General features: G+C 57.6%; 1 protein-coding gene across 3 annotated transcripts in view; it reads right to left on the bottom strand.

Moving 5' to 3' along the window:
• Positions 1–11251: 11251 nt before the first annotated feature.
• Positions 11252–18825, bottom strand: part of RGMA (repulsive guidance molecule BMP co-receptor a) — a 44719-nt gene continuing 37145 nt past the window's right edge. For all 3 annotated transcript variants that reach the window (XM_041752844.1, XM_041752846.1, XM_041752843.1), the window contains exon 4: positions 11252–13531. In XM_041752844.1, coding sequence (XP_041608778.1) covers positions 12851–13531 — 681 coding nt within the window. In that variant the 3' untranslated portion in view covers positions 11252–12850. The remainder of the gene's footprint in view (positions 13532–18825) is intronic.

Below are 18825 nucleotides of genomic sequence, written 5' to 3'. Positions count from 1 at the left end.
TGTGCTGCGTTCTGTTCCCAGCCTTGGGAAGGAGACAACTCTCTGCCCTGAAGAAATCTGGCCCCTTGTGGTGCTGGGGGTCCCCATCCTCGGCTTGGGGGGCCTGGGTGTCGTGCCTCCAGGTCAGTTCTGTGGCCGTGTGAGTCCATACCTCCAAAACAGGCAGATTATCTACTCTGGCCAGCTGGCCCCTGGACGGTTCGCACTTGGTATCTTTTCTTTAAATATGTTTCGTGACCCACAAGGGGATTGTCATTGCTACAGCCCAGTCCTTGCTGACCATGTGCCCCATAGTTCCCGCGGGGGGCGGGGCCTTGTCTCCATTTGGCTCCACCCTGCGTGTCAGGGGGCCTAGGGCATCTTCATTTGCACACGGAGGAGGCAGCTCTAGGTTTCAAATAGCGAGAGCCCAGTGAGAGGGAAAGGTTTGTAAACCCTGAGAGCCTACCCAGAGGGAGACAGTGTTCACCAGTCCTTGCTGGGAGTGGGGGTGGGGACAGCACCATTTGCCCAGGCTAGAGGGCCGGCCGGCTGAACATTCTGCCACAGCAGCCTTCAGCCCAGAACCTCGAGCGACCAGCAGGGTTGCTGCTCTTTGGGGCCCAGCTCACTGGAGGGGCCCAGGGAGAGGTCTCTCTCTAGGGAGAGATGAGAGCCCAGTAGGAAGGCCCAGCAGGGAGCTCACGGTCCCATGGGGACTAGACAGTCACAGGAGAGTTTTTCCCTTGACCAAGATCTTGAGCACTTCCTGTGAGCCAGGCCCTGTTCTAGAAGCTGGGCTTGCACACAAGGTGAACACACAAGGTGACCAGGCCCCCACCCTCTGAGCCAAGGGTTGGCAAGGCACATGGGGACCAACCACAAGAGGACAAATATCACTTGAGTGCCAGTGAGGAAAGAGCCAGGTGATGGCGGGGAGCAGGGATGCTGGTAGGCGAGCCCTGGGGGTGGGGTTCAGGGAAGGTGTGGGTCTAGGAAGTGGACAGAGCTGGGTTTGAAGCAGCTGGCCTCCTCAGGCCTATTCTCTCCTCTGAGTCTCAATTGCAGAAGAGGGATAATGAGAGTTTGCCCGGCTGTGGTGGAATGAGTAAGGTCACTGAGGGTGGCTGAGATGAGCTCAGCACTTGTCATCACTCTCCAAGGGCCATGTCAAGACCCGCTAAGGCTCATTGGAGACCACCCCTGTCACCAGAGCTGGGGCCTACCCTTGTGTTTGGAAAAGGAGCAAGATCCCATGCATTCCCTGACTTGAGGATCCTGAGTGAATGTGCTTCTAGAATATTCCTGCAGGGGGCAGCAGATTTCCACAAACGGCCTGCCTTGCCGCCAACACTTAAATTTACAGAACCCCCCAGGGAAGCTCTCAGTCCTTCCTCTGCCCTGGCTTCCTTGGCTGCAGAGTCCACACTGGAGCCAGAGATCAGGAGCCACCTCATCCCTGCAGGAAGTGTGACAGGATGGGGAAGAGGAGAGGCTGCAGGAAGAAGCCAGCCTCACCTGCTCCACTAGCAGGAGGCCCAGCCCTCTTAGGAGCCTTAGCCAGCTGGGTGGCTCTCTCTCTCCACACAGGCAGCCCCTGCATCACAGACGCGTCCAGCAGCCCTTCGGGGAGGCACAGGCTCCCACTCCTTCCGGGTGCAGCCTGTCCTCCCTCGCCTCTCCTGAGTCACAAGGCCCAGGGATCACTGCTGCTCCCCCTGACACCCTCCTTTGCTCTAACCTCCCTGGTTTGGGTCGGAAGCACCCTACGACCTGCCCTTGCTCGGACCGTCTCCGTCTCATGGACCTCTGTAACCGCAGCCAGCCAAACTGCTCTCGCAGCCTCTTGCAGATAGTCGAGGCAGAGCCTGGCCTCCGGGCTGCTGTCCCTCTACCCCCTCCATCACCTACAGCTGCCCGATGGATCTCATTCATCAGATGAGATTCAGATTCAATTCAAGCTTGGTTTCCTCTGAGTAGCCTTCTTGGCCTCTGCTGTTCCCATTTCCATTCCCGTCTGTCCCTTCCCTGTGCCCACAGTAGCCATCAGAGAGAGCCCAGGCGTGCTCTGGTGCCTCCACGCTGTCACAGCTGTCTCCTCCCATGAGTCTGGCCACAGCCTGGGGCATATGGGTGCTGGGCTCAGAGCCCTGTCCTGTGAGATGCCCAGAGAAGGGGCCCTGGGGGCTGAGACCAGAGTTCACGTCACAACAGGCAGGGCTTCTTGCCCAGGGGGATGTTTCAAGCCCTTAGAAGCCAATTCTCTCTCCAACAGCTTCCCAAATGCTCCCTGGCATGCCAGACGATAACCCTTTGTTGGCCGGATCCAGGGAAGCTCCAGGGGCCTGCAGGGAGCTGACTGGAAGAACGGTGGGCTGCAGAGGCAGCTCACAAGCCCCGGTGGTACTATCCAGGGTGGTGGTGTCTGGGGGAGCCGAGCCGGGGCCGGCAGCTGGCTTCACGGCCCCAGCTGCCTCAGCCCAGGCCCTGGCCCAGGACTCCCTGTACCAGGCCCAAGGGTAAGGAGGCAGGAAGGGGTGGAGGCAGTGGCAGCAGGTATAGAGCAGAGTGGGCTCACGCAGGAGGGACCTCAGTCCCAGCAGGAGCCGCAGGGCTCTCACAGCAGCTGGGCCGAGAGCGTGGGGTCTGGAGAGACCGTCTGCCTTCAAGTCAGGGTGCATCCCCGACTGCTGGGACCTGGCCACTTGTTAACCTCCGGAAGTGAAAGAGTCCCCCCCATACCTGATGGGGGAGCAGGGCCAGGCACATGCTAACGATGAGGCCAGGTGAGCCATCTGTACTGCGGCTGACCGCTCAAGGCTACTGGGCCTCGCTGTGGCCAGGCCAAAGCCTGGTGACCTGTGCTGAGGTCAAGCCCCCACCCTGACCCTCCCTGCCCTGAAGAACCTGGGGATGGAGCCTCTGTGGGCCTCCTTGGCTCCTTCTAGAGCCACCTCTTCCCGCGTTGTGGAATGCTGCTCCATCACTCACCACAGGGCCCATTTGTCTCCTCTGAACCCCATCCCACATGTCACCATGTCCTCACTGCCCTAGAGTGCTCGGTGCTTCCCTCACGTCCTCTCTGACGCCTGCTGTGACAGCGGGCGCACGTAGTCATCAGATTAGCTAATTCCCACTCGACTGTGCCCTGGAAACCACTCAATGTTTCCCAAACTTGAGGCCGACAGATGTATGATGGGGAGGAGAAGTCTTAGAGATATCTGGAAGAATTTAAAATTTTTCTGTTTTCATTTTTATGAACATTTTAAAGAAGTAACCTATGCAAATCCTGGATCATTTGGAATGGTGAGAAGGTGAAAAGAACCCAGGGCTCTCAGGTCGTCTACTAGGTGCCAAGGGGTCAGTGCTTCTTACCCAGGTGGACAGGGGGGCACATGGTGACAGGTTTCACAGAGTCCAGAGTGAAAAGTAAAGGGGACCGGGATCACTCCCTGGCACCAGTGACAGGAGCCTGGACAACCCCACTTTCATCACACAGTTTTGTGTGTTTTTTTTTTTTAATTAAAAAAAATATTTATGAGAGACACAGAGAGAGAGGCAGAGACACAGGCAGAGGGGGAAGCAGGCTCCCTTTGGGGAGCCTGATGCAGGATTCGATCCCAGGACCCCAGGATCATGCCCTGAACCGAAGGCAGATGCTTAACCACTGAGCAACCCAGGTGCCCTCAGTTTTGTGGTTTTTGTTTGGGCTTAATTAGTAACCGTGTCTGGGTTTCATAGTTGAAAGGAGCTATAATTACAACTTATTACAATTGAGAATTTATACCTAGCCTCATGAATTATAAGAACTCCAGCCATGGAGGGAGGGCCTGGAGAAATATTGGCCCCTGGGAGGGGTCTGTATGTCAGGTATGTTTGGATACTCTGAGCTATTTGGTTTTTTTTTTTTTAATTTTTATTTATTTATGATAATCACACACACACACACAGAGAGAGAGAGAGAGAGAGAGAGAGAGAGGCAGAGACACAGGCAGAGGGAGAAGCAGGCTCCATGCACTGGGAGCCCAATGTGGGATTCGATCCTGGGTCTCCAGGATCGCGCCCTGGGCCAAAGGCAGGCACTAAACCGCTGTGCCACCCAGGGATCCCCTACTCTGAGCTATTTGTGGCCGAGACCTGAGAGTAAATGAAGCCGCCCATGGGATGCACCTGTGAGCAGAGGCCACCATCTGCAGACAGCTACTGGGTGTCAGGCTCCGGGCCTGGGCTTTTACTGTATTGTAATAATCTCCTCCTCATGAAAATGCTAGGAGGTAGGATATATCCCCTTTCTCGGTTGAGGATCGTGAGGCCCCAAGACTTTAGGTAACGAGCCGAGATCACATATCTAGGGAGTGGAGCAACTCACACTCCACCCCAGCTCCTCCCACCTCTCAAGGCCAGCTTGTCACTGCCTCCTTCCATGGCTCCTTGCTGTCACCCAAGTAGAATCATCTTATTCCCACAAACTCTCATCCTTCCCCTCGTTGTGGATGAACAGGCTCAGAAGCCGCGTGTGACTGGCTCAAGGACCGAGAACCAGCAAGTGGGGACGGCCAGCATGCCGTCCCCCAGGTCCTTCTGCCTCCCTTCCCCTGCTCTGCTCACAGTGAACTAACCTGTGCGCTACCTGCCTCTCACTCCAAGAAGTTGGTCCCAGGGAGGCAGGCACGGTCATCTCCTGGGGTCACCGCTTTCTCCCCAACAATGAGTCACTGCCTGACTCCTCCCAGGGTCTCTAGAATAAATAAACGGATTCCCCAAACCCAGACTGTGGTGGGACACATAGAGGATGCTCCTAAAAATGTTTGTGCAAGGAAGGGAGGGGAGAGAGAAAGGAAAGGAGGAAAGACTTCGCTGCTGTGTTAGACCATCAGAGTGGACACCCAGAAGGAGGAGGCCGTGGGCACTGGCCTTAAGGATTCATCCCCCGCCATTAGCAGGAACAAAAAGGTGTGTTAAGTCAACGTGGTGGATGCCGTGGTTGTCCTGTGATGCCCAGGGGACAGGGGTCCTGGCCCTTACTTTGGCATTTGGTTTCTGGTGGTCCAGGTCTGCAGCCTTGACCTGAAGGCCACCCAGGAGCTCTTTTGTGGATGGGGCCTGGCTTTAAGCAACCTGAACTCCAGGAGGGAGGAATTGGAAGGGGGCACCACCATGATAAATCAGCACGGGGATCAAATACTTGGCAGGGTGCCGGACACATGGCAGGTGGCCAAAAAATGTAGCTGTCATGCTAGGGTGACTCCAGCCTCCATGTAAATGGGAGTGGAGTCTGTAGCAGCAGCTGGGTCATGTCTGGGATTGCTGAGAAGGCTTGTCTCTCACCTGGGGAAGCTGATGACCACCCCCAGACTATGGTGAGCCTTCCAAGAACCCACCGGCACCCTGGTGTCATCTCTCTCTGAAACCCTAAGCCTCTCCGACTTCAGATCTCTCCCATCCTTCTTCTCTTTGGGGTCCAGGTGTGAAGTCCATCTGCCCACCTAGCATCCCAGCAGGGGTCTGGCCCCACTCCTGCTCACCCAGGACCAGAACTCCTGATGGCCTCCACAGAGCCCCACCTGCACAGGCAGGTGACATGGGTGTGGATGTTCATCTTGAAATGAGCAACAGCATCTACTTTCAGAAGTGTCACAAAAATTGTCAAAGCATCTGTGAGACTCAAAGTCAGGTTTGGTGTAGGTGGGTGCTCTGCAGGAGGATAGTGTGGGGGAGGTGGTGTCATTGTTGCCTCCTGGTTGAGGTGGCTGGGGCTGAGAATGAGGCCGCATCTCACCCCTGCCATGCGGTCAGGAGGTCTGAGCACCGCTTTAGACAAAGCAGACACATGAGGCCTGCCATGGGCTCTGGTTCCCAGGGGAGGGAGGAATGAACTGAGCAGGAATGTGTTCGAATGTGGAAAAATCTGTGAGCCATCCCAGTGATCTTCTGGGCAGGTGATCCTGGCCTTGGGATCTAGGCTGTCTGGGATTGTGGCCCCACAGATTCAGGGGGTGGCAGTTCCTTGGGGACAGCGGGTGCCTCCATGGCATTAGAGGTCCTTAGATGGCTGGTGGGGGTGTGCGGGGTTCCCACTGACCCCTGGCCAGGACACCAAGCTTCTCTAGCCCAAGCTCTTCAATTATTTCAAGATTTCGACAAGTAAGGCCCATCAGACCCAAGAGACATGATTTCTGAAGCACACCTAAGAGATGAACACATGGAACAAAATCAGGTCTCCACCCTTGGTGTCATGGGAGACACAGGCGTGGGAGACTAGCGGGTGGGACTCCCCAGATCTCAGTCCGCCTGGGAGCAAGCAGGGGCAGCGGCCTGCCTGGTGTGCTGGGGTTCCCTCCGGATGCTGGATCAGGCGGTGAGCCCACAAAGGTGGTGTGACTTGGGGGGGATGAGAAGGGACAGGGAGTGGATGCTTGCTGGGGTGCAGGCCTGCTCGGGGCATGCTCCCTATTTCTTGCCCTGGTCTTCCCAGGCATCCCTGCAGGAGGGCCGCCGCCTTCACTGTGCGGACAAGGATTCTGAAGTTCCCAGTCACACAGCCAGCAAGTGGCAGGTCCATGAGTGAGCTGGGCCTCCTTGCAACTAGTAGCTGTGCCGAGTTGGTAACAAACGCCCCTCCCGGGGTTCCTTGCTATTCTTTGAATTTTCTGTTTTACAGTTTTAACACCCTTTTCATCATCAGGATCAGAACTTTGGTATTTGTGGTAAAGTCCTATCCTGGAAGCCCAGCTGTCTTTTCCTAAGCCTGTGGCCTGCCCCGCCCCTGACCTGTGGGGCTCCTGAGATTCCGTGCTGGAGCGTGGCCTTGGGACTAGCCACCAAGAGACGGCCCCTAGACTTTCTGCCAATCTTACCAACCACGGCATTGCGACCAGTTTGTTCAATGGGAACACCTCTTTGTTCTGGAAGTTCCTTTTATGAGCACTGTGCTCTGTAAACATTCACTCCTTGAAAGTGTACATCATTTAATTTAAAAATTAAAGACAATCCAGGGACTCCTGGGTGCCTCAGTCTGAAGGGCACGCAGCTTTTGGTTTAGGTTCAGGTCGTGACCTCAGGGCCATGGGCTCAAGCCCTGCATCAGGCCCCTCGCTTAGCTCTTTGCAGGCAGCCTGCCTGAGATTCCATCTCTGCCTCAGCCTCTGCCTCTCCCTACCCTCGAAATACATAAATAAAATCCTAAGAGAAAAATGAAAGACAGTTCGGCTGCATGTGTTTTCTAGTGGGGCCCAAAGTAAAATGTTCATTTTAGTGTCCCAAACCTGCCCCCCCACAGTGGCTAAGTGGTGCCACAGTAAGGGTTAGTAAATACACACATATTGGAATCATGGTGCTCTGTTCCTGAAGGGAATGGTCCCACAGAAAAAGCACAGGATACAGCACAACATAAGGGCACCTGTTACATATGAAGTGAGCAAAAACACACTGGCATTTTCTAATTGCATTATGAGGAAACCTGCATAGATTAGAGGGCCTTTCATGCTCATTTAAAAGTCAGGCAAGTTGTCTGTAATGCATTTTTCAAATAATTTGGAGAGCACTGCAATCCACTGTAGGATATGCTGATTAGTGTTGTCTTTGTTGGCATTGACAGTCTTATGTGGTCACATACCAATATTTTTGCTGTAGCTTTTGAGTAAAAGAGATTTAAATGCATTTAGACAATACATATCAAAAACTGTTTACATACACTAAAGCACTCAGAGCACTCACACCCAGGTCTCCTGCTTGCCAACCCCTGCCTGCAGCCCCCTCGTGTTATACCCCCAAGGGGGACATTCATGGCACCTCCAGCACTGCCCCTACCACCCCACGCCTGACTAGCTTCGTGCGGAGCCCCCAACTCCCTTTCTCCCTCACCTCACCAAGCCTGGAACAATGCCTTTCTTTCTTTCTCTTTCTTTTTCTTTCTTTCTTTCTTTCTTTCTTTCTTTCTTTCTTTCTTTCTTTCTTTCTTTCTTTCTTTCTCTCTTTCTCTCCCTTCCTTCCTTTCTTTTCTTTCTTTCTTTCTTTTTCTTTCTTTCTCTCTTTCTCTCTCTCTCTTCCTTCCTTCCTTCCTTCCTTCCTTCTCTTTCTTTCTTTCTCTCTTCTCTCTTCTCTTCTCTTCTTCCTTCCTTCCTTCTCTTTCTTCTTCCTTCCTTCTCTTCTTCTTCTTCTTCTTTCTTTCTTCTTTCTTTCTTCTTTCTTTCTTTCTTTCTTTCTTTCTTTCTTTCTTTCTTTCTTTCTTTCNAAAAATATTTTATCTATTTATTCTTGAGAGACACACAGAAAGGGGCAGAGACACAGGCAGAGGGAGAAGCAGGCTCCCTGCAGGGAGCCCGATGTGGGACTGGATCCCAGGACCCTGGGATCACACCCTGAGCCGAAGGCAGATGCTCAACCACTGAGCCCCCCAGGTGCCCTGGAACTATGCCTTTAAAACCCAAGCTGGACACTTTCTGTACCTGGTCAAAGCTGCAAATGGCTCCCTCTGGTAGCCAGAATAAAGCAGCAAGTCTCGCCTTACACACCTAGTTGAGGGTCTGCAGTGCTCCCTCCGGCCACTCTGCAGCCTCACCTGGACCCTGGGCCATCCACCCAGTGTGGCCTGTCCCATGATTTTCTGCTGCCTCGCCAACTGGGCCACCGTTGGGCCAGGCTCTTTGCGCTCACTGCCCTCTCTGCACAGAAGGCTCTCCCCAGCTCTTTGCCTAGCTCATCCCCCAAATCCATGCAGGTGATCTGGTCAGAGGTCTCCCTTGCTCCCCGCCCCCTGTGAAAGCTCCTCCCCACCCGCCTCCCATCCAGGTGGGTCTCTCTCAGATGAACCTGCTTCCCTTTCCTCTGTGGCGCTTGTCACCAGGGGATATCTGATTGTGTCACTGCCTATGGACTGGTCAGTCTGAGGACTCTGCTGTCTGCCTTCAGCGCAAGTGATCATGAAAGAATTATCGAATGAACACGTGAGGACACGCCACTGCAAGGGGAGGGGACTCATCCTTGTTGGCGGCCTCCCTGTGCTGCTTGGGGGCCCCTGTGCGAGGCCACTTATGAGCATTAGCTCGTTGGAGTTCTGTAATGACCTCGGGAGGTAGGTACTCATAATTCTGTTTTACAAATAAGAAATCTAAGCCTCCAAATATCCAAGGGAGACCACACAACTAGTGACAGGCAGAGCCAGGTTGGACGCCAAGTGGGCCTGCAGCCTGAGACCAAGTGCCACCACCCTGCTCTGTGCGGCTCCCAGGCATCACTCTGAGACCCGGTCATGCCTGGCTTGATGGCAGCTCTGCCCAGAGGTCCCCATGATGTTTTCACCCCAGATCTTTGCCTCCTTATAAATGACCCTCCCTGATTTGTTTCTGGTTGCCCTTCCTCTCTTATGAATTTTGGTTCTCCACACTAAATCTCCAAGAGTTCTTGCCACACATCAGTGTGCAGGGGTGCAGTGAGGAGGGACGCACCCCCCCCCCCCCCCCCCCCCCGTCTGCTAGTGCATTAACCTCCGGGCCGCCTGGCCTCCATCTCGCTGGCAGAGGAGGCCGCTCCAAACCCAGCCGGTGGTGCAAGATGAAGCCACTTCTTGGGGATCATTTTAGCTAAAGACTCTGTGTTCCATATTCATGATGAAATGCAAATTTCCATGTTCATGGGCAACCAGTAGCATGGTACTGGGAAAGAGTTCCAGCTGGTTAAATTTAGGGTCCTGAACAAATTCCAAACCAAGAATATTTTTTGGCAAGTGCCATAGCATTTTCATCTGATGGCGAACGGGATTTTTTTATTTTCAATCCTGTGCGCCCTGGCTTCTCAATAATCGGTTCTTCTGCGAGGGCCAAGTGCCAGTGGCTGTGCTGCCTCCATGGCGCCTCCCCTGTGAGTTATTCCATCCTGGCTGCTACAGAGAGAGAGAGAGCAAGAGAGAGAGCGAGAATGAGAGCAAGAGTGAGAGGTGCCTCTCGATCCTGACAGTTTGGGAAACGGGATAAGATGTGTACGTATGTTCCGACTCCTTTCATCCCCTCCAGTCTGGTTATTCCTCCCCATGCCCACAATGCCATGCCCTCTCTGGGAGCCTAAGAGCTGGGTTCTAGAAAGTTCTCCCTGCCTTTAACCTTCTCCTTTGGCTTAGACTGGTTACATGCTCACCCTCTGGATTCCTCCGCTGGCTGGCCTTTCCGCTTACCTCCCTCCCAAGCTCCCAGAGTCTGTGTGACCCTCTCCCCTCATCCCGCCCACTGGCTCACTCAACCCCTTCTGCTCTGGGAAAACAGGGCTACCAGCCCTGGACACTCCCTGTGTGCCAGGCCCCTTTCCAAGCCCTTTATAAGAAAAACTCATGGAATCTCCCAACAATCCTATGTGATAGGCACTCCCCACCTTATAGAGGAGGAATCAGAGGCTCAGGGACATTAAGTGACCTGCCCACGGTCACCGGGCTAGAGAAGGGGAGACCCCCGGGATGCGGCCTGACCTAATTAATGGTGCTGCTGTTCTGCTTCATGACATCTGGTGTTAAGAATAGGCACAGGGGAGGAGGGTGGGGGATGGGAGTGAATGGGTGACAGGCACTGGGGGTTATTCTGTATGTTGGTAAATTGAACACCAATAAAAAATAAGTTAAAAAAAAAAAGAAGAGGCACAGACAGGGCAAAACAAACCCAGGTGTACGGCTAAGCCCCGCCCTGCTAAGGACCCTAGGCAAATCAGATCATCAAGCCAAGTGTCTGTTTCTTTGTAAAATGGGCATGAATTTGTTCCTCTCTCATTGGGTGGTTTTAAACGATGAAATGTGAGGACAGCTAGCAGTGAACCTGGCGCCATGCAAGTCTTGGTCCTCTTTGCAGAGCCATCAGTGTGGCCCTGGGCTGTGTGAGCAAGGGGCCTGCATGGAGGGTGGGCAGCCACATGGCAGCATCCTGGATCTGAGTCCAGTCCACCCAACCTCTCACCCCACACCCCTGTTTTCATGTCCCTCTGCCACATGGCCATCTGTTCCTGAAACTGTTCCGGCTTAGCCAAGGCAAGAAAACTTGGGAGGCCACAAGCCCCATAAGGAGAAAAAGCTGTTCTGGAGAAGTAGGAAGCTTGTGTTCAATGGCTTCACCCTCCACAAACATCTGCGACGCCCCTTTCCACGGGCACGCGCTCACACGTGCGTGAGTTGCATCCAGGTGCACACACTGTAAGTGGACTCCCACGACCGAAGCCTATTCTCCACCTTTCCAAAGGGGCCAGTCTAATCAGAAAGCAAATTCCAACACGCAGTCCAAAAGAAAATAACAAAACAAAAAAAACCCCAAACTTTACTTGCATTTAGCCGTTAATAAATAATTTACAATATGTACATGCGGTGACACTCGACACAGGTCGCAGACACAAGGACGCAGTGAGGAGTCCCCACTTCCAAGCAGAACGCGATCAAACACAACCAAAATAAAGTGCTTCACTTTTTACTTCCAACATAGGGACCATCTAAAAACCAGCAGGGCGGGCGGGGGGCCGCGCCTCCCACCTGCCGGCCCCTGCTGGGGCAGAGAGGGGACCTCTTGGAGGGGAGGCAGGGAGCCTCCTGGGCCAGTGTATGAGAGGTCCCTGGGGAACAGCAGGAGGGCTGCCAGGCTGGGGGGCCAGGTCGGTGTGGGGCTGTGGGAACCGCCCTCCTGGACCTTTGGGAGTGGAGCCCGAGCCGGCCTTGGCCCCTGGGCTCTCTGGAACAGCAGCAGAGGCAGGGACTGGCTCAGGGCTCCTCGGATGGGGGCCAGGGCTCTGGGTGGCAAGCGTCTCCGGGCTGTGTGGCCACGGGCTGGAGGGCGGGGACTAGGTGGGACCATCCGGGGATGCTCGGGTGGAGAAGCTTGCAGACCCTGCTCCTCCGCCTCCCCAGCACGCAGACGTGGGTGGCCGGGTGGGGGGCGGGGCTTGGCGGGCAGGTGGGGAGAAGGGCGAGGATCAGGGCAGGCCAGCTGGCCCTGTCCACCGCGTCTCCCGCCCGCGCCCTGCGGGCCCAGCTCCCTGCCCAAGGGCTCTTGCCACCTGCTGGAGAGAAGGGAACAGGGATCAAGGGCTAGAAACGAGGACGTGAGCTCCCAAGCACAGTGGACAATGGGGGGCCGGCGAGGCCCGCCCGGGCCCACGAGTGGCGTCGCTCAGACCTCGTGCTGACAGCGCCGCTGCCCCTGGGGAGCCTGCGGCCCGGGCCCTAAGCGGGGACCCGGGCGCGGACACAGGCCGCGGGCTGCGCGCGGCCGCTCTCCGGGCCCCGGCGGGCGCCACCTGCTGGTCAAAGGGGTTACAGCCCGCCGGGGGCGCGGAGCAGCCACCGCCCCGGAGTCGTCCCAAAGCCCGAGGGGAAAGGAGGCCCTGCCTGGGGGGGGGGGGGGGGGGGGGGGGTTCAGCCTCGCGGAGGCCTGGGCACCTCGGCCTAGTGTGTGCGAGTGTGCTCGTGTGAGTGTGTGTGTGCGTGTGGCGGGCGCGGGCAGCAGTCAGCTGGGCCTGATTCAGTGCATCGCTGGGGTGGGGGAGGAGCTCGACTCTGATCGGTCCTGGGTCTCCCAGTGTCTCCGGGGGTGGGGCGGGCGTGGGGGCTCGGGCCTGAGGGGCTGTTTTGCACATTCACACTGCGGGGCGGGTGGAGGGGAGCGGCTCCCCCCTCGCACAGCTCAACTGTCACGGACGGCACCGCACCAGGTCCCCCCCAGGCAGGGGGTGGGGAGCGGGGGCCCGGGGAGGTCACCCCGTCCACAGCCCCGCGGCCCGCCCGCCGGCCAGCGGCTCCGTCCGCCTCTGAGCTCCGCAGACGCTGCAGGGCGCCCCCGGCCCCCCCCCCCCCCCCGCAGCCGCCCCCCGCAGCCGCCCCGGGGCTGGGGCCAGGAGCGCGCCCTCGGGCCTAGGCGGCCACGGCCACGGCCACGGCCCGCAGGAAGGCGGCGAGCAGGGCCAGGAGCGCGAGGCTGCCCGGGCGCGGCCGGGGCGCGGCGGCCCGGCCCGGCGGCTCCCGCGTCCTCTCGTACAGGTGCAGCCTGTCCTTGTTGGAGTGCAGCATCTTGACGTCCTCCAGCGCGTAGTAGGCGGCCAGCGTGAAGTTGACGTCGCCCGTGGTGAGCAGGTCGAAGACGCAGGCCTGGTAGTAGAGGTCCTCCACCGGCAGCTTCTCCTTGCACTTGGCCGCCGCCGCCTCGTAGGGGAAGGTGTCGGCGGCGGCGGGCGCGGGGCTGCGGGCGCCGGGGCCCGGGAAGTCGATCTGCTGGTTGAGGGGGCAGCCCCGCAGGCAGAGGTAGAGGCCCTGGCCGTCGCGGTCCTCCACGGCGTGGACCACCTCCTCGGGCATGCGCACGGCGAACGTCAGGTAGCGGCCCACCTGGCGCACCACGATGGTGGTGCCGATGTACTTGGCCTGGATCTCCACGTGCTGGCCCGACACCTTCTCCGTGATCTTCAGACTGTTGGCCCCGTGCTTGTCCCCGCCGTTCTTGGAGCCGTCGGCGAAGGCGGCCGGGAGCTCGTCCATCTCGGCCTGGTACACCTTCTGGTCCACACACTCCTGGAAGTTCTTGAAGATGATGGTGAGCTGGGGGGGAGGGGACGGAGACGGGGTTAGTGGTGCCGCAGGGCGTGTGCGGGGGCGGGACGGAGGAGCCCCCACCGTGCCCCAGGCCGCCGGCCCCTTCGGTCACCTTTTGGTGCCACCGGCATTATTAAGCACTTAACAGTTTTCTTTAAAACAACGTGTTTTACTATAGGACAAAGGGAGTTAAAGGAGAGAAAGAACAAACCAAGAAACAGACTCTGAACCACGGAGAGCAGACTGATGACGACCAGACGGAATGGGGTGCGGGAATGGGGGGGTGCGGGAATGGGGGGGCACGGGGAGGGGATGAAGATCATACTTGTGATGGGCACCGAGTGTGGTACAGGTTCAGGATACTGAGATGGAGAAGTTATCCTGGATTATTTGGGTGGGCCCTGCATACAAGCACAGTGTCCTCCTAAGATGGAGCCAGAACCTGGAGGGGTAGACCATAGCCCAGGGATGCTGGCAACCACCAGAGGCTGGAAGAGCCCTGAACATACTCTCCTGGAAGCCAAAAGCACTGACCCTGTTAACACCTTCATGTTAGCCCTGAAAGACTCAGTGTAGATTTCTCACCTCCAGAGCTACAAGAGAAGACATTTCGGCTTGTTTGAAACACTGACTTCATGGTGTTTGTTACAGCAGCAACAGGAAACTAATATGGTCCACAGCCATCTAACATGGGACTTACAGCTAAATGCCTTAAAAAGGACTGTAAGCCACTGGCTAAAGGTAACAGCAGGTGGAAGAGGAGATTTCGTGCCCCAGGAAAGAACAAGCAGGCAGAGGCCACTGTGGCCGGGCTGCCCTGAGGAGTCACCTGGCCACGCCCTGGAGGGAAGCAGAGGGGAGGAGAGGAGAAAGGCACCAGTCAGAGAAAGGAAGACAGGGAACGGGGGTGGTGGGGGCTCCAGGCTGAGCATGCAGCCCTGGCCAGGGCAGGAGCAGGGAGGCCTATTTCTGCTGGTGGCTGCAGCCGGGGGTGAGGGCCTGGGTGAGCTGCTTGAGGAGAAGCAGATGGCTGGGCGGCTCCACTAGTAACCATCCTCCTGTGAACCACAGACACAGGCATCTTCTAGTTCTGTGTGGTGTGGCAGGGGAGGATGACATTACCTCCCATTTAGAGTGGAGAAAATTTAGGCTCAGAGAGGTCAAGTGACTTGCCCAAGGTCACACAGCCAGCAAGAGGTAGAGCTGGGTTTCATTCTCCTGGTTTCCAGCCCCGAGGCGCTTCTTGGCCACAAGCCCACAGAGTAGGAGGCCTGGGAGAAGGATGGGAGACAAATAGCCTGGGGAGTAAGCATGCTTCCCCTTGTTATCCTGGGTCAAGTGCCAGGCTGCTTTCTCCCCCCATCATCATAACTAGGAAGACTGCATGGGCTGGAGACAGGAGTCACATTTGGGAGAGAAACAACACCCTCCTTCATTTCTCTTCCCAGGTACCAGCTTTTTACCACTGGTGGCTTTAAGGTCCCTGCCCCCTGAGCCAAGGGCAGCTGGGACCTGAACTCCAGCCCAAAGCCAGGGAGGGAGGCTGTCTCATGGGGCAAGTGGTGCTCAGGCCCTTTGGGGCCCTCTGGCAAACCCCCACTCCTAACCCGTGCACTGCCCCCATCCCCTTGGCCACCATTCCTAGAACTTCTCCCTGCCCCCAGGAGGGGAGAGGCCTAGCCAGCTGTCTAATGGGACCCCTGAAGGGTACCCCACATCCTCAGAGAGTCTGCAGCCTGAGGCAGGTCCCAGATGTCCTGGCTGTGGCTGGGTTTTGTGCCTGGGCACCCTGGGCGATGTGGCAGTTGGAGCAGCACAATGAAGGCCTGGGACAGCCCTCGGGGTAGAGAGGACTGGCGGTGCCACCAAGCATTAAAGGAGTTTCTGGCCAAAAGGCACAGGGTAAGACAAAGGCAAGGCCCAGGCCTGCTGGAGACTGCAAGTGGGTCCTGTAGGCAAAGGGAGCCTGGAGAGCCGTGAGGGACCTCAGCTCAGGCCCAGGGTCCAGAAAGGCTGGGGCCCAGGGTGGGGTGCATGGCCGGGCCACAGGCCAGGCAGTGTGGCTGCAATTCAGGGGGCTGCAGGGGTGGCCAGGGGCACAGACAGGAGGACGAGGGGGTAGCAGGCAGGAAGAAGCCTCAGCCTGGAGCCTCAACCATGGAGCTGAAGTTCTAGGCTGAGCAAACCAACAGGTCACCGAGGGCCCGGCTGCAGGTGTCCAGGGCTGTCTCGTCACTGATCTCGGGTCCCTCCATGCTGGTAAAGAGTCGGGGTGCACGAGGGGACTGGACCTTCAGGGAGAAACTCCCCCTTCTCACCCTGATACTCAAAAAGCTGAGGATGAGAGAGACTGCAGCTGGGTTTTTGGGGACTCCAGGCTCTTCGGCCTTTGCAGGCCCCTTTCTCCATCAAAAATATTAAAACTACATTTTGTTGATTGCTTTGGTGCGAAGACTAATATAGTCGAGGTTGGATTATGCTGATTTTTTCCTTCTGACTGTAAAACAAATTAAGGTCTTTTCGTGGTTCCCTGAAAGTCTTGGGATCCCTGGTGCTGTGCCCGTGGGGCCACGTGAATGGTCAGGATGGACGGGGGCACATTCTGCTGTCCACACGGGACACGAGGAGCTGGTGCTCCCAAGCTGGAAGCCGGGGACCCTGCCAGGAGCCTGGGGGTGCTACACGGGAGGCCTGGCCTGCACAGGGCACCCTGGGCACTGGACTCCATTTCCCCATCCTTCCCTCTGGGGCCACCGCCTGGTCCCGGGTGGCCGGGCCCTTCTGGTTTGCTGTGGGATGTCACAGGTGGCCGCAGCCCCTCCATCCTGCCGCGACGCTGCCATCCCTGGCCTACAGAAATGGCCACTTATTAGTTCCACCTCCTGCTGCTCCCTTCTCTCCATCCCACAGCTCCCGCCCTGATGTGGAGGCTGCCTGCGGGGGGCGGGGGGGTGCAGCCAGGGTGGTCTGGGCAGTGGGTGGTCCTGCCACTGGGGAGGGGGCGAGCGACGAGGGGCTCTGGTGTCCCTGCCTGGCGTGCTGGGGAGCGGGGCTGGGGGTGGGGGGTACTGCCTTCCAAGTGCATCAGTCTCCTGGAACAGGAAAGGCTGGTTTCCCTCTAACCGTCATCTCTCGTGGAGACAGGCTCCTGGAAGGCTGACAGCCTGCTAGACTCTTCTTGGCACCAGTGCCAGGGACTCAACCACAAGTAACAGCATGAAGGGGCCTGTCGAAAGCCGGGCGGCTGGCTGCCAGCACGGCCACGGGTGCGGCTGCCACTCCTGCCTTTGCCGCCCCCCCCCCGGCCCCTGCCCAGAGCGGCCTGAGGCCCAGCACCAGGGGCTGTATCTACACAAGGGGGCCAGAGTCCAAGACCCTTGTCCTCAAGGAGCTCACACTCCGGGAGTGGGGGTGACAGACCAAAGAGATGAGTCAGGCGGTGTGAACAGATGGGTGGTAATTTCTAGGCGGAACCAGCAAGGAGGTGGGGGAGGGGACGGCAGACACACGAATTCCTCTCCTCCCTGAGCCTCGGTCTTCCGATCTGTACAATGGGGTGCTCCCAGTACAGCTGGAAGGAGGGTGGTGGAGTGGGGGCTGAGCAAGAAGGAAGGCCCACGGCGGCGGGGAGCTGGCTAATGTTTCACCTTGGGCTGGAAAACAGGACATCTTGCTCATCTATGAGGACAGAAGGCTGGGCTGGGCTGGATGATGCCGGTTTCATGGAAAAGGAGCCGAGGCCCCCTCGGGTGAGGAGGGGGGTACACAGGGCAGTGGGTTCAAGTGGCCAGAAGGGGCTGGCAGAGGGCTCTGGCGGGGAGGCACGAAAGCCCCTCAGAGATAACAGCCTCCTGGCTTCTTGTGCTTCCCCTGAGGCTCCAGGCGGCTCCCCCACGCCTGGCCTGGCTCTGCTGTCTCTCCCCTAGTCTTCTGCTCCCAAGGACTTGGGAGGAAGCCCTCCCCAGTGCTCTGGGCAGAGCATCCTGCACCCACCACAAGCACCCCTCTGCCTGCCTTCGTTCCCCATTATCAGCCTGGGAGCTGCCAGGAGGGAGGAAGCACCCAGCGCAGAGGCTGGCACAAAAGAGGTGTTTCGTAAATGTTTGTTGAATCAATGAATGAACAAAACCAACACACCTGCGCAGCAGAGGCCTAAAAGAACAGGTGTGGGCAGGCCAAGGGCGCTGGAAACCAGCCACTGGCGGTTCTCACCCGGGGAACCCAGGCTGCCCTGAGGCCGGAGACCGACTTGGCCACAGACCGACTTGGCCACAGACCCACCCTGTCGCTGCTGGGTCTCCGGGGTCCAAGTCCCGTGCTGCTTCCTGGCCAATGGGGGTGTAAACGAGGGCCGCTGGGCAGGAAGGGGCTGGGTGGGTCAAACTCTGCAGCAGAGCCCCATGCTTTCTGGAACCTCCAGGCTGGGATGGGATGAGAGGGGCTCTCATCCCTGTGTGGGCACTTCCGCTGGCTGTGGCCCAGCAGCGAGCCTGGAGCAGAGTGGACATTTGAAGAACACAGACAAGTGACTGGATCATTAACCCATTTGGTTTTGGGACAGTGTCGCTGGGCTCAGGGTCCCAGTGCACGCCAGTGAAGAGCTGAGGTTGGTATCCAGGGGTTCTAAGCTCAGGCACGCTGCCCCAGCCTGCAGGACCAGATGGGATGGGGCCTAAAGGCTCAATCCCCCCTATCACCCCTGTACTCTTCTCCCCCTGGTCAGTGGGGGCAGCAGCCCAGCCCCGCTGGTCACAAGCCACACTCCCTCTCAAGTCTGTGCTCTGCTCTGTTATCACATCTGCTGCTCACAGCTCCCTGGGTGAAGAGGGGGCAGGGCTTCTAGAGTCCATGTCGCTCTCATACCCTCAGACTTGTCCGTGTGCCCCTGCCAGGGTGGACAGGGAGGCGGGGTCCCCTCCCGCAGTATGTTTGCTGCTGGATTTAGAAGCTGCAGCCTCAGGCTCCCGGCGTTCATTTATCTTGGCTCTAGGGAAGGAGGGAGGCGGGTAGGCTAAGGGCCCCAGGGAAGGCGGCTGGGTCTTTGACGTGGGCCCCCCTCATTTTGTGGAGTGCTGGGAGGGCGGACAGGGTGGAGAGCGTGCTGGCCATGATTCTGTTGCCCACTAGGCTTCATGGCCTGGTGCCAAGGGCCTGTAAGGGCGTCCATGGGGCCAAGACCCATTTGTTTCTTATCCTGCAGTGGGGCCCAGAAAGAGACCCTCTGGAGGCATGCAGGGCCACCAGGGCAGAGGGAGATGGCGGGGTTTTCCTGGCTGCCAGGTCACCTCACTGTCCTGCTC

This window comes from Vulpes lagopus, chromosome 4 (genome assembly GCF_018345385.1).
Source record: "Vulpes lagopus strain Blue_001 chromosome 4, ASM1834538v1, whole genome shotgun sequence".
In the NCBI taxonomy this organism is placed as follows: Eukaryota; Metazoa; Chordata; class Mammalia; order Carnivora; family Canidae; genus Vulpes; species Vulpes lagopus.
The sequence above is the reverse complement of the archived record's forward strand: the minus strand, read 5'-3'. Positions and strand labels throughout refer to the sequence as shown.